Here is a 15962-nt window from a genome sequence, read left to right on the forward strand (position 1 = left end):
TTAACACAAACAGTTAATAAGCACAGTTAAGATAAACATTCTTGTGCAATGGAATGTAATTCACTGAAAAATAACTGCAATAATTACATAATTGATAAAAACAAAATAATGGGATAATCTTGTTGAGGTAGATTTTCTGTATATAACAGCAGTACTATGAGCTTACCTCCTTTATGTTTGGCATGGGACTAAATCCACATTGGTTACAGAAAGTACTTCTGCACTCTGTACATGTTTTATAGTTGGAAGGCTCTTTAGAGCCCATGTTGAGTTGCAGTTTGCAAAGAGGGCAGGTAGACTGGCCTGATATGGAAATTGTAGGGGAGGCTGAATCTTTCTTTGCTGGTTCTGAAAGAGGTTTTTGTACTTTCGGTTCTGCTGGTCCCTTGGGATGGTGGAGTTGTTCTGTTTTAATTTCTTTATCTGATTTCTGGGTAATTTGGGATTTGGAGTCCTTTGCAGCAGAGATTTTAGGAGAAATCGGTGGGGTTGTTTTAGGCTCATCCTGAACTGCTGAGGAAATCATAGTGGATGCAGAACTGAAGATAGAGGAACCAAAACCAAACATTTTCCCAGTCATTGACTCAGTAGGTTTTGCAGCATCTCTCTGACTTTTAGGACTGCCAATGCCAAATAACCCTCCTGTCTCTTGTTGAGAAGGATTTTCCTGCTGTTGTCCTGTTTGGCTTGGATGATCTGGTTGTTTCTGAGGTCCTGTCTTCCGGCTCTCTTGTGGCGTTTTCTGAACAGGAGCTGGGCTAGCTTGTTTGAAACTTTCTGGCCCTTTAGCAGCTTCTGCCTTTACTGCTTGTGCTGCTGGAGTAGATACTTTTCTCTGAGGGGAGCCTGGTGCAGAAGTCTTCTGTAGAACAGGCTGTGCTGGAGTAGGTTTTTTTAAGGATGAATCAACCAACGATTTCTCTTGATGAGTTTCAATTTCACCAGTAGCCCGTTTCACCTGGCAATTGAGACAAAGCCACTCTTTTCCCTAAAAAACAAAAATAGAAAAAAAAACAAATTATACATGCAAACATCTAATAACAGTACACAATGAAAGCCTGACATAAAAAAAGAAAGAAACAAAATATTAATCCATTCCTAACAGAAAAAAGTTAGTTAAATGGATAATTTTAAAACTCCTAAACTTAGCTTATAAATAAGTAAGCCGAGTTAAAGTATTTACAATGGTGTTTATACTATACAATTTAATGTTCAAATATTAGTTGTAGTGTGATTCAGATGCAATGATGGATCTAGTATTCCTGATCTTGGTTCACTGCTGTTTCAGTTGAAGCAGTATCACATGATCAAGTTGTGTCCTACGTGTCCTTGGCAAGGTAACTTACTAACTGCATTGAATTACAGAGTCAAGTGTCAAGCCCTTTGTGCCTTAGATACCCTGAAAGAAGCCACGTCCATTAAACCTATATGTGGTATTCCCTGAAGACAATCCCCATGTGCTGTGTGTGGCTTTGCAGCTTGTCAGCTATAGTCCAAGGATTGGCCCAAAACACAAAACATCCATTGCTACAGTTATTTTGTTTGAAACAATCCAAAACATGACTTTTATCATCAGCTGAACTTGAACTTTGTGACTTGCAAAATGATTACAGCAATTACACATATTCATGTAAACCATTTGAACCATTTAGGAAATGAATAAAGGGAATCAAAACATTTTTGTCTTTCAAAACCCAGTTTACAAGAATTATTTCTGTTCCTCTTTCCTTTCCTACATAATAGACTGACTGATTATCTATGACCTATGGAAGCAAAGGAAAGTACGGATCAGAATTCATAAATAAGATAAACATGGTGTATGTCAATATTTAGAGTTCAACAATTTTAAAATTCCTCCCTTTTTTCAATTCTTTATGTAGCCCTTTGTACCTTATTGATCAATAACAACCATGCCTTACCTCTTTAACATTTGGCATTGGGTTAAATCCACATTGGTTGCAGACAGTACTTTTACAATCTGTGCAGGTGTTGTAGTTGGGAGGATCCTTTGAGCCCTTATTGAGCACCATCTTGCAGATAGGACAAGCTTGGCCTGTTTTAGGGACATTTTGGGAGGCTGCTGCTGCCTTTGGGGTCTCTTTAGTAGCTTTGGCCACTCCTACTGTATTGGATTTCCCTTCATTTACTTGCTCTTGTTTCTTGTCTTGCATTGACTTTTGACCAGTGGGTGGTTTGTTCTCATTTGCTGACTGCATTTTGGGAGAAATTGGTGGTGTGGTTTTAGACTCATCCTGAACAGCTGAAGCTATCAAGGTAGATGCAGAACTAAAAATTGAAGAACCAAAACCAAACATCTTTCCAGTCACTGACTCTTCTGGCTTTGCAGCCTCAGTTTTAGAGCCACCGAAGCCAAATAAACCTGCTGACTCCTGCTGCTGGGGAGCTGGAGCTGCACTGCTTTGTTTTCGTCCAGTTTGATTAGCCTGGTCTGGTTTTTGAGACCAAGATTTTCTCTCAGGCTCGGGAGTCATTTTCTGCACGGACCCTGGGCTGCCCTGTTTTTGACTTTCTGGTCGTTTAGCAACTTCACTCTTGGATGGCACATTTGCAGACGTTGACTGCATTTTCTGAGATGAACCTGATGTTGCTGTTTCTTTTGTCACAGATGAAACAGGAGATGGCTGACTTTGAGCAGGGGGGACTTTGTTGGGTGAGGGCTTTTTCATGGAAGGTCCTGTTGGTTCAGAAGTTCCTTGGGCTCTCTGTATCTGGCATGTAAGACACAGCCACTCACGCCCCTATTAAGAAAATGGAAACATTAATACATTTTCACAGTTAGAAGATAGAAATGTTTAAAGGTAAAGATAACAAGTGTTCCAGTAAACAAATATTATTTTTCTCATTTAACGCAATCATAGTAAAAATGAATTTCTGTACAATTTCTACTATTGTCATATAGATATAGTGCAGTGTCATAGTGTGTTGAAAATGAGTAGCCTCACTGAGCTTCCCTGAATTGCACGTCTTACAATGTGAAATAGTTTTCAATTGTCAGTTAAGAAATAAAGCCAAAATACAATATCAAGAAAGTATGGTATAATGTGCTGTACTTACATCAGAGTCTGGAGGGCTGAAGCCACACAAACTGCACACTTCCGTTTTACACTGTGTGCATGTTTTATGGTTCTGTGGTTCCTTGGTATGCATATTAAGTTCAGTTGTTTTACACACTGGACAAAGAGGATTAGCTGCTGCTTTTGACTGAGGTCCAGCTTTGGTTGCCCCCTGTGATGAAGACCCTGTCCGAGATAGGCCAGGTGTTCCAGGTCCCTTAGTACCTTGCAGCTGAGGTCCAGGTTTAACGGAGGACTGCTGTTGTGGTGTAGTCCTGACTCCTTGTTGTTGCTGTCCTGGCTTTGTTGAACCCTGCTGTTGCTGTCCAGATCTTGGTGACCCCTGCTGCTGCTGTCCTACTTTAGGTGACCCTTGCTGTGTGCCAGTTCTTTGTGACCCAGTCATTGTGGAGTCTTGCACGTCAGACTTAGCAGGCCCTTGTTTTTGCATCCCTGTCTTAGGTGGAGCCTGTTGTTGTGAAGATGCCTTTGAAGGTTCTTGTTGTGCTCCACTTTTAGTCAGAATCCGTTGTTGCTGCCCTGATTTCGGTGAATCATTCGGTGGTGGGCCCTTAGGCTGTGCCCCTGCCTTCTGAGCAACTTGTTGCCCGACAGGCTTGTTTGGGGGTCCTGCCTGTCCATTCCCATGCAGCTGCGGTGACCCTTGTTTAGGAGGAGGCTGGCTCTTTTGCATAGAGGGGCCCTGGGTCGATTTTTGGGGTCCCTGCTGTGTTTGAGGGCCTTTGCCAGGGCCTGCTCCTGGTTGCTGCTCTCCAGGTTGTGGAACCCCTTGCTTGGAAGGTGCTTTCTGATTTTTATCCCCTTCCCCATCATCTCCGAATAATCCAAATTTATTCACAGCAGAGGACACAGCATTTAGAGGGTTGGCCCCACTTAGGAATTTGGAGGAAAACATGGTGGGGTCTTCCTCCTCCTCCTCCTCCTCCCCCTCCTCCTCTTCCTCCTCCTCCTGCTCCTCACAAGAGCTGGAGTCTACGGTACTGTCTGAGTCAGAACAGGAGCTGTCTCCTCTCTGTTCTGCCTCTCCTGCAGAGGCCTGAAGGGGGGCTGTGGTTGGTACTGGGGAGAGGGCATCTACAGCCCCAATGCTGCTGCTGCTGCTACTGCTGCTGCTGCTCCCTGGGCTCTCCTCTGGCTCAGCATCTACTTCAGACTTCCTAAATGCACAAGAAACAGAAAGAGACGCCGTATTAGATCATAGAGGACAAGACAAGACTAAGGAAGGCGAAATAATTCGTGAACCATATTCAAACTTCTCTATTATGCCGATGTTTTTTTCTGGTGCAAAAACAGTCAGTTCTGCAGCAACAGCAAACCAAAGTGTGAAGAAGGAAGAGGAAACCTTACATCATTTATTGACTGTTTCTCACTCAAAGCTAGGTCTCTGATCCAATTTAACATTTGGACTTAAATAATTTGTGATACAAAAAATTCTATTAAGAGAGCAACCTTTTTAGCGAACTGGGGCTTAGACTGAACTGAAAACAACAGTGAAAAGACTGTTATTATGCCTCTGTGACACAGAATAGTGCTTTACAAATACAATTCACTTTTATCCAAGCAGAAACGATTATCATTTACATAGCAGTCGTCACCTCTACACACAGACCGCCATTAATGATTCAGCCTCACTTTGATTTATTTCGCTTCGACTGTTGCTTTCAGCACCATGGACAGGGTCTGAGCCGCTCTGCTGATCACAGCATATAGCCAACTGTACAAACCTCAGAGATCGCTTTCAGCAATACAATACTGTACAACGTGCAACACAGGAGGCATACTCTTCTTAACGGCAACTACAAATCAAATTCCAATAACCATCCAATCTGGATTCCCACATCCGGATTACTATTTGCCTGCCATCGTCATCCTCAGCTGATCACATGCACGCGTTTTCCTCGCCCGTGTAGCCCCGTGTGTAGAGGAGTGAGCAATATCATGCAGGATATGTCTTACAGCAGCACGTCGAGTAAACACGTAAAAAGCTTGCGCTCTCTCTCTCTCTCTCTCTCTCTCTCTCTCTGGAGAAAATGCAGGCACATCCGGGAGGCCTGTCAAAAACTAATACTTTGCGTTACAAAAAGGAAAAATGAAGGGCAGGAGAGGTCTGGGATGAGCAGTTGTCTGTGTAAATTAACGTTTACTCACAGTCGAAAAAAACCCCCAACAACAACAACGAAAAAACACTGGTTCACAAAATGAGCAGTTAAGAGTCAATCCACATCACATCGTTTTATCAAGATATTAAAAACAACATACATAGCCAGATAATATGCAAGTCCGCAAAGGGTATGAGGTGATGACAGCTCTGAGCATAGAGGGTTAGCAGGAAATAAAAAGCACGTTATCACCTATTTGTGTGCCCTTGAACAGAAGACTGTTTATATTTCGGATGTGTTTTAAAACCAATAAACATCAACGAGGAAACCCATGAAAAGCTCTTTCATCGGCGGCAGAAATACTGTTATCCACTCCCGTGTCTCCCCCCACCTCCCATCCTGCAGCCGAGCATCCTTCACCCTACATGGTCACAATGTCAAACACTGAAGCGCGCTATTCCCGTGAAAGCGGTGTAAATGGTACCTTCATCAATAGCAGATCTCTGTCCCTATCCTCGCCCGAAACTCCTCGGATATCCCCACGTCCGTGTCTGATCGCCGAGGGATGGAGGGCACAGGGCAGCAGATAGAGAGCGATCAGCATCCACTCCGCCTCCCACTCCAGTGCGCAGGCGCCGCATCTGACAGGTGATCACAATATATATCACGCACGGAAATTGAAATTAAAGGGGACAAGGCGATTTATTTCCCCCGGAGTCACGTGTGATCGGCAGCGAAAACCTGAAGATTTACCCTCCTCGTTATATGTTGCACATTTTCTCTGCGACAGTGACATAGACCTATGCGAAATGTCAGGTTGTAGATCATGGGTACTGTAGAGGGATAATGCGATTTTAGCAGCGAGAGTGAAGAGCCATCAGGGGAATGTCAGTTTATTAATCAGTATTCAATTTCACGTAGACTATATATGAAATACCATTTTCGTATTTTATAAACCAATCTTTGTTCAAACATCTTTACTAAGATTCACACAGTGTCTGTAAAATAAGTTTCATGTACATAACGATACATAATAAAAATGGATACTAAATAGATTGTTGATTCTGTGTTGTAGTTAGTATTTGATAAACAGATCTATGTATTTGCTTATCTTTTACAGATTTATGCCAGGTTAGCATTACAAATCAGATGAGCTATGCAAGAATGATAATTATTGATAAATCTTTTATTCTATTATTAGTTGTTATTATGAACTATTTTCTCTCTTTCTGTTGGTGCAATTATATATCCGTTTATGTACGTAGGTTATCATTCCTTCTCTGGAGCTGTTCTCTTTAAAGTATAACTTCTCCAAACCGTTAACAGTAAAAATGGTTCCTAGTGGGATGAATAACGTTTTTTAAATTGAAACATTTTCCAATTCACATCTCAGAAATTGTACTTCCATCTTTACGTTTTTGCGTTGTAAGTAGCATGACTCATCTAAGCTTTTATAATGAACCCCAACAATGCCTGTCATACAGCATTTATCTTTATTTATCAATGTAGAGGACCAAACTGCTTCATCCGAAAGCCAAATGTGTTCAAAGACTGTCTCCAAATAAAGACATTTTTATTTAGCATTTACAGTTTGGAGCAGAAGCTTTTCATAAGTCTGCAGCAGTTCTTCTGTAGTATATACACCGTCTAGACATGTCCTCCTGGGCCTTTATCAAAGTTTGTTGCTGTTGGTTGCATTTTTAGTTTATAGAAGACTAAATGGAGATGTATGTAATAGGATGTGAACACCCACAGGCACAAAGCACTTCTTGAGTCAGTGTAACCTCTCTCTTCTTCCTGTGTTGGCCTTCTCATTCTGGCAGTCCTCCAACAAGAGTTTTTCTACAGGGCAGATGTGATGTGAGGAGACAATCTTGGTGATCTTATCTTGTGCCACTGTTGGGGTGACAAAAAAAAAAAAACTTGCCGGCATTCTTATTTTTTGCTTCTCCTTCTCAGGCCAGATGCAGAGACAAAGTGAGACTGACCATGATGGTCAAAATTAATTAGTATCTTAACCACGATACCACATAATAAAGCCCTGGATATTCCCATAAAAATCGTGCTTTACACATCCTCCCTCACAGAATATAATCTAGATGTTTAGAAATCATGATTTAAGAATAAGAGGAGGAGACATCCGAACTGAATGATAAAACTCATAAAACAATGAATGACATCTCTCCCACGCTTGTGCAAATTTGAACACCACAATCAATACATTTCTATTCAGTATGTGGGGAGGGTGTGTGCGATGTGTGGGAAGGACTGAGAGCAAGTGGTGTGTGGGCGTGTGTTGAAAAGTTACGTCATGCTTGATGTGCGAGCGGCTGAATCGCTGTGGTCTCTCTTTGGAAAGTGCCAGATTTGGCTTCACTGCTGACACACACACAGACGCGCAGAGGAAACGTTCATCAGCACAATCTCCATCTGGGGATATAGGCAGTGGCTTTGCATGGGCCGGAAATCCTTTAAGTAATCTAAGACTGCTAAAATCTACCTCATCCTGACAATCTGCTGCTCGACAATCTTTTGCTTAAAATAAGAATAAAATACTCTTTCTGTTTTTTTCTGGAATTTTATAATTTGCAGGCCTAATGACCCCACTTATAACCAGAACAGAGATATGGACCTCTCCATATATTTTCAAAAGAATATGTAACAGCGCTGTTTTGGCCTGTTATTTAAAGCACATGGCCATACACACACAAACTGGGTTTCTCATCATTGTTTTCATTGATGTCAAAACAGTTTTCATCCTACAGAGTGAGTCGTGTTTGTCAGTCAACAGCATTATGTAAGAGTGTGAGACAGCAGGCAATCACCAGATGCGCTACCATCATGTTCTTTTCTTTTGATCCCCCCCCCTCCCGCTTGTCAGTTTAAAAGCAATAACCACAATCTCCACTGTCACCATCCTTTCTTTTACTCCCACGCACTCTCTGACAATGCTGGACCAGACTTTAATCCTGCACTCTCACAGCTGAAGCATCATGGACTTTAACAGAATCACTCGTTAAGATAGACCCGAGAATAAAAGGGATGGTCTTGTGTCTATTGAGTTGTGACTGGAATTCAATTCTGCTCATTTGGAACCCGCTTGAAAAGCTGGAATTTTAAAGTGTTTCACCTGCAAGTTCTTTTGTCTGAATTTACCTCTACGTGTTGAGTAAATTCCCACAAGGATTGAGGTAAAATGAATTTCGAGGGAACAATCTTTTTCTTTACAATGCTTCTCCATTCAAGCAGGTCCCGTAGAAAACTGACTGAATTCCCAGCAGGAATTTCAAAAGAACAGCATCAGCCACTTTGCTTTCTGTTGTCTTGTGTTACTTAGTAGTCCTGGTAGAGGCGCACAACATTCTATAATTACTGAATTGACAACTTCACAATTCACAATTTCCATTAAATTGAATCCCCAGCTAGGGAGGAGTAGAGCAGGAAAATGATTAATGAATGAACAGAAAATATACTTACTGTTATTTTAACTCTTCCTTTAAACATGTACACTTTAAAGATGTATACCTTAATTGTGTTTCAGTGAAGCACATCAGCTCTTAATAATTTATAGCTGGAACAGAAGCCAATTTTTATTTGAAAAAACAGTTCTGTTGAGGGGGCTGAAGTCTTGAAAGGTCAAGCTGAGAAGCCTCTTGGACAGGTCCGTAGTCCAACAAAAGACACAACAACATCCACACTGATAGTCCTTTGATAGTTTGAGTATGCAGTCCAGCTAACCTGAAAGTCTTTAGACGAACACCATACTTACACAGTGGAAAATTCCTCTGATGTCACACTTGGGATTGACATGCTGTCCTAAAGTTGTAATGTTGAGTTCCAGGTGCAGAATAAAATACTACACATAGGAAATGTGACAAGTATGGATTATTTACTCATTTCTTATTGAACTACACAGACAATGGATAGTAAAAAATCCTGCACCATCCAGTCATAATTAAACTAATCACAACAGTTTAACATTAATAGCTGGCATAAGTGTATTGTAACTAATGTCTTGTGTCCTGCCTGTCTGTATACTGCTACTGGATGCCTTGAATTTCCCTCGGGATCAATAAAGTATCTATCTATCTATCTAAGAACCAGCTAGCATTTAGTAAACTAAGCTAGTAATTGGGGACATCAGCTAGAAATTGATTAAATGCTAGAGTTAGTTGATGTAAATCAGCTGCTGATAAATGAGCTCTTTAGTATGTTGTTTAAGCTTGTATACATTTGTCAGATTTATTACATTTATCTTTTTTGCAAACCTGAAATACATCAGTGTTATAGAATTTCTATAACTGCTTAATTATTGTGTAATGTTAATTTCCTGTTCGTGATGTCAGTCAGACCTGACACAGTTCAGCTTTGTCTACAGACCAAGAACAGCTCGGAGAGTTTCAACAGCTCTTCCTGATATCTGCAAGGATGTTTGGGAGAACTCGTTGTTCACTCCAGGCTCCAAGGCGTCACAGATTATTCTAGGTGGGTCAATGTGGAAACAACTCTGATAATGACAATGTCTTTTTGAATATATGCAGAGCCTTTGGAAGTGTCCAGCAGTTGTGTTTGAGCATGACACTGAAGAACAAGTGTGATGTTGAATCATATCTCCTGCAGAATTCATCTGATGTATAAACTTTCATCAATGAGAGCCATCTGAGTCTAAGGAGTCTTATCGTGTGGAGTCAAGCCTTGATAATTTCCTCGACAATCAATACAAAGTGAAAACAGCTCATACCTATACCGTCTTCTATTTCATCCAAACGTTAACATAGACATTAGGTCATGTCTTGTCTGACAGTTGACCAGGTGCCTCTGTGGTTTTCCTTTCTGCAGCATTGCCTCGCTGCTCACTCAGGCGAACATCATTAGAAAGGCATCATATTTACACAGCATTTGTATTATTTTCTGCACTGGTAAGCTCGATGCCAGAACCCACACAACCAATTTCTTTCTCTCTTTGCTCTCTCACACTCAAACACAGTCAAACAAACAGAGCTCAGAAGCAGTACTTATCTTGCTCACATTTTAATTAAGCCACCACACTGAAGCATAATGCTGCCTCGCAGTTTTCAACTCCCCGAGCTGTAATTCTCATGGATGAGAATGCAACTTGCACAACAACAACAACAACAGCCAAAGAGTCACTTATACATGCCATAAGACTAACCAGGTAAAGCACCTAGTTTGAAAAGAAATAATAAAGTAACAAAATCACACACACACCTCTTGTGACCCTTGAGGAAGGCAAAACAGTTTTTCCCTGGCATGGTTTTCTCTGGAGAAGAACCGGAGCAGTGTGGAGCTGTAACCTGCATAGAGTTGTATTGCTGTCCTCTCTAGGTCTCTAGGTCTCTCTCTGCCTGTGTTTGTTAGGGTCACCATGTAATCTATACAGTAACCCGATCACATACACTTTGCCAGTGTCATTAAATTTACAGACCTACCCTGACGAGGGGAAAAATATGGACTCCCGACACTCCTCTCAAGAATGCACTAAAATGACTAAATGAAAATTGATTTTTCACATTATGGTTTTAAGTATTGCATTAAGACTTACAGAATTGATGACTGGTGTCATGTGATCCTCCCTTGTTTGTATCTCTAAATTAGTAAGTATATAAAGAAAACGTATTTTTTGTTCAAATGATTGACCCTTACACAAAGTGAAAACATGGGAAAACGTATTTTCCTTTTGACTACTGCTTCACAATTGAGTCTTTACCTTGTCACACATTACAAATGTTACAAGAATGTAATGGACTGTCTGATAACTTGATTGTGTTAAAATGTGCATGATACGCAGGTAGAGTTACAGCCTTGGCAGTCTGCTGTGTGTAACTAAAAGGAGCATCGTTAGTGCTTCGCCCTCTCCCTTTCCTCACACAGCATCTCGCCAGAATGCTGCACAAGTCTCTCAAGCCACCCAGGCTTTTTTTTTTCCTGACCAGTGACCACTGCTATCCACCAAACTAAAAATACTCTTAAAGGAACAGTGCCTACAAGACATTACACTTATCGCTGCTCCTTCTATTCTTATCTTGATTCTCTTGCCAGCCCCTCCCTCTACTGACATGTCCGGGGAGAGTTCTGAGGATTTCACAGTTCACGCCCTCGTATCCTACAAATCAGTGAGCAGGAAATCAATGCTTATAAGAGTCACAAAGGCAAAAGAGAGAAAGATGAGAGCACATCCTGCACAATAATGATTATTATCTGATTATTGTAATAAGCACAGTACATTGATAAAAACTAGGAGAACAGGAAAGGTGTAGCAGGCTCTAAACGCAAAAGGCATATTGGCAGAGCTGCATGCTGCTTTAATACTTGCATAATCCTTTATTAGATCTGGCAAATGCCTTTAGCTGTAAGTCCCCACTGTCATTCTTTAATCAGACACATCTAATACTATAGTAGCCATTAGCTGCCTGAATTATTTAAAGTAAAGTGCAGACATCTGCATTGTGTTCAAGGCATTGCTTCTTTTTATGGCCCAGTAAGAAAGCCTGCTAAACACAAATTCTAACTGCGTGACAGAAAATCACTGAAACAGAGAAAATGTATTAACCCTACCACTGAACAGGCCAAATGATCAGTGGTGAGTCTGTGCAGTCACTGTACAAATATTGTTGTTTGGTTTACAGTAGTGTTTGATGTTTCGGCAGGGAGAGAGAGACATCAGAACATTTGCAGAGGTGCTGTGATAAGGTCTAGACAGCTGGCTGTATAATTGAAGAGGTGTAAAGGAAGAGGAGGTTTAAGACTACCAGAGGACTCCTGCTTCACCAGTGTACAGTGTCAGAGGCAAACATTGCTCACATACTGTACTTTGCATATCGCAAATGTTTTCCTTTTAAAGAATTCCACATTGATACCCCAGTATTGAAAATGTGTTTGAACTTTCCTTTTGAATGTTTTACATCTTTTCAATTCTTCACAAGAGCTGTTCCATAAATTAACTCCATTTATTGGGATACAGTGTATTTTCATGTTGGTCCTTACTGCTTTTATTTTAGCATAAATTTTCCTCTGAGGTTGTTCTTACTGTACTTTTTCTTTGCTGAAAAAATTTTGGCAACCGTTTGGTAGCTGTTGTAGATGATTTGGATGGTTGAAGAGGTCTTTGACTGTCAGTGTTTTCTGTTTGATTAAGAGAATTTGGATTTGTTGGGTCTGTAGGTGGCTTTAAAAAATGTACATGGTATTTAATACTACAAATAGTATTACTCCTGAATATAAATATAAGTGCACTCAACTCAAAATTGCTCAACTTCTAGCCCATCTTATTCTTTGACTTCCTCATAGTATTCCTCACTTGCCACTTGAAAGCTACAGTATGAAGGAAAAAGAGCAGATGACCTTGCATGAGTGCATGACTGTGTGTCACATTCATTTCTGAAAAGGCGCCCATGGAGGAAAAGAGGCATCGCTTTCTAGTGTGCTTTTCATCAGGACTTTTGCAGTTTAGTCTGATATCACCTTCACTGGCCGCTCAGCATACTGTACGGCTTTGATAGAGCAGAAAAACTGTACCACCTGCTGTGTGTGTACATAAGCGTGTGCCTGTATGTGCACGTTTGTGTGTGTGTGCGATTCAGTATGCACACTGTGCACAGCCTGCCTAGGGAGAGGATCCATTCTCTCATCAAATATTCACCAGCAACCACAGGCTCCCAGCTGCCTGCTGCTATAATGCACACACATCACTGTGTTATGGGTGCTTGATGTATTCACTAAAAGAAAAAAAAACCTGGCCCGTACAATGTTTGAGCAGTTCATTTTGAGGACCATTTTTCAGGTTTATGCAGCTCAGCTTAAAGTGTAACTGCTGTACACCTACACCTGGATACAGCAAATCATCCACCTCAGTGCAAGCTGTCTGCTTTGCTAACTTGTGAAAACAGCAATTCACAGGTTTCTGCGTGTCAAGTCAGCATGTCTCACAGCTGTTGGTGTAATATCCAATATTGATGGGCATGCTACGCTTATCAAAATAGTCAAAAGTATTGGTCTAAACCATGTAGGTTAATGTGGAGTTACACATACAATAAAACGAGCATGACAGGTGTACCTGTAGAGAAAAACTATGTTCATGTATGCATATATCTGGCCTGAACTGTGTTATTTATTTACTGCCATGTATATCCTGTGACATGATCCGCTCCAGTGTAAAGTACATTTCGTGCATTCATGCAATGACATGAAAAACGTTTATGTTAAATGTAACTGATACTTCTTATGAATTAAACATTTTCAGAACTCTATAACAGAATGATTAACTTTTTCTGAAGTGCTTGAGGCAGGCTATTACAATGAAAAGAAGAATGACACTTTGTTTTTGCATAGATCGGTAACACAAATTAAAGAGAAGATTATATAACGTTATCCCAATTTTAAATAAATGTTAAATGCACTTGAGCTTTTACAGTAAATTGCTTTTCTAGTCTTCTGACTACTCAAAGCACATTTACTCTACAAGTCACAATGACCAATTCAGAATGTGATGGCAGAGGCTGCTAATATCTAATCACACTCATACACACTGATACGCCATAGACAAAGCAGCAGGAGCAACTTGGGTTAAGTTCCTTGCCCAAGGATTGGAATCCTGACTCTCCGATTAGGAGACTCTGCCAACTGAGATACAGCCTAGATAAGTTTAGATCAGACAAGAATATTTCATTAAAATGAATGAGTACAGTCTTTAAACACTGGAAAAACACTTCCTCCTTTGTCAGGAGCCAGCAAACCATATTGTATAATTTAACCCTTTTGTTGAAAAAAATGCAGTTACTGAACAACTGAATATCTGTTTGTTTAAAATGTCAAAAAAAAAAAAAAAAAGTGAAAATCAAGAAGAAACAGTATCCAGTACCTTTGTGATAGTTCCATTCGACTGGAGGAATTAACGTCCTAGCTGACTTGTTTCATGTGTTCATGAAACAGTGGCGGCTCAGTCTTCCTTTGCCAACAAATCTAATTTGCAATTTGAGAACTTCCTCTAGCGTGCTTTAATATAAACAGGTGTTACTAATTTTACAGCGATAGTTGAGGTAAATTTGCAAATCGTGTTTGATAGTTTGCTACTTCAGTCGACAGTAGCACGAACTGAGCGGTAAAAGAGAGAATTTGCTTAAGCGGTGATGTATTGCATTTGAGACAAATCTTACATAATCACTTGTAAGTGTCTAAAGGGTTCACAAAGACATTTTAAAAAATCTCTTTGAAAATGTTATACCAAAGGTGAGCAGTCTGCCTAATACTTTTAGTAAGATCAATCACAAGTGCTTTAATAGTCTTAGGAATAAAAACTGTTTCTGCAGTTGCATCTCTACCTCATAGCCCTACAGAAGTGTCTCTCATAGCAGTTTGGAGTCAGAGAGGTGAGTCAACACTCGGTAAAATGTTATCTCATTTTTAGTTTACCTTTTCTTTCCCCCACCCACATTTCCTAAATCCAAGCTATTTAAAAATGTCCTTTTTCCTCTTCCTCGGGTGAGAAATGTTTGTCTTTAAAACAAAATATTAAATCTGAATAAAATGTTCATGTGACATTATTTTAGTCGCAAAAAGATTTGAATCAAAGAAAAGGAGAGTTTTTATCTAAGGACTAATGCACTGTAGATCAGATGAGAGAGCCTCAGTCATTGAAACCTGCAAACATAGGTTACAACTCAAATACAAGACGTCAAATATTCAATACAAGCATTTATTTTGCAGTAAACGTCTTGAGATCCCCAGCAATTAATTCAGAGAATTTCTGCTATAGTGCATGCCATAGAGCGCCAAGTATTCATATTTCATATTCCTGTGTTTGTAGTCGAGCTTCTACAGCATTATTTAGCCATGTGGCAGACATTAAGCTCTTAAACTATTGTGCAAAACTTCCAGATTCCTGCTCATTTCCCTGTTGTGCCCAGCATGTGGAGTCAATGTGTTGCTGGACTGCACGTGTTTCCTGTGCTGTTGTTCAACAGCCTCAGGCAGCTGTTGGGGCTGCCGCCAGGGTGCAAAGGTCAGTGTGATGTAATGATGAAGATGCAGGGATAAAGAGACGGATTAGAGGAGGGATCAACCAACCACATGGACACAAATGTAGTGATTACACACAGATTAATGACACAGCACTCACTGCGTCACACACGTGCATGCGGATTCATGGAATGGTCAAAACTCTCATTGAATGTTGAAATGCATGCGGAAACATATAAATGCAGTTAATATAGATCCAGATAAATATGCACAGATTTTGCTAGAGGTGCATACCAAGACATAAATGCACCTGACAGAGTCTCCTTTTGTCTCCTTCTTCTAAACACATTTCTTATTTATTCCTATCCGACGTGTTTGCTTTCACTTTGTTTTGGGGCATTTGCATTTCTCTCTTGCGTCAGATACCTGTCCTACTTCTCTTGGCAGACTAAGAGTTTTTTTCTCATGTTTTATTCACATGCATACATACATACATCTTTGTTGACATTTGGACATTTGAGACAAAGAAAGAAAGTGTCCATGTATGTGAACTGATCCCAAAGAAGCTATCTAAAGCTTATGCTCGGTTACGAGACGAGACAGCAACATAATTCAAAGATGTGCTTGTCCCAGGGGAGGCAAACACCCCGAGGTGAGAAGAGCAGCGCTCCATACACATCCCCCTTAGTACAAGTTCCCATGTTCTCTCTTTCTTTCTCCCCTCATGGTTTCCTTTTGACTCATCCTCTCTCATTGACCCCCCCCCCAACCAACACACTTTCCCTTGGCTATC

At 40.5% G+C, this 15962-nt stretch overlaps 1 protein-coding gene across 1 annotated transcript in view; it reads right to left on the reverse strand.

The window, feature by feature from the left end:
- pclob (piccolo presynaptic cytomatrix protein b) overlaps positions 1-5859 on the reverse strand; it is a 54077-nt gene extending 48218 nt beyond the window's left edge. The window contains exons 1-4 of the mRNA XM_079346790.1: positions 5679-5859; positions 3076-4252; positions 1920-2759; positions 167-988 (exon numbers count right to left, since the gene is read on the reverse strand). Of these exons, the coding sequence (XP_079202916.1) occupies positions 167-988; positions 1920-2759; positions 3076-3990 (2577 nt within the window). The 5' untranslated portion in view covers positions 3991-4252; positions 5679-5859. The remainder of the gene's footprint in view (positions 1-166; positions 989-1919; positions 2760-3075; positions 4253-5678) is intronic.
- Positions 5860-15962: the final 10103 nt, after the last annotated feature.

This window comes from Symphodus melops, assembly GCF_947650265.1.
Source record: "Symphodus melops genome assembly, chromosome: 6".
NCBI lineage: Eukaryota > Metazoa > Chordata > Actinopteri > Labriformes > Labridae > Symphodus > Symphodus melops.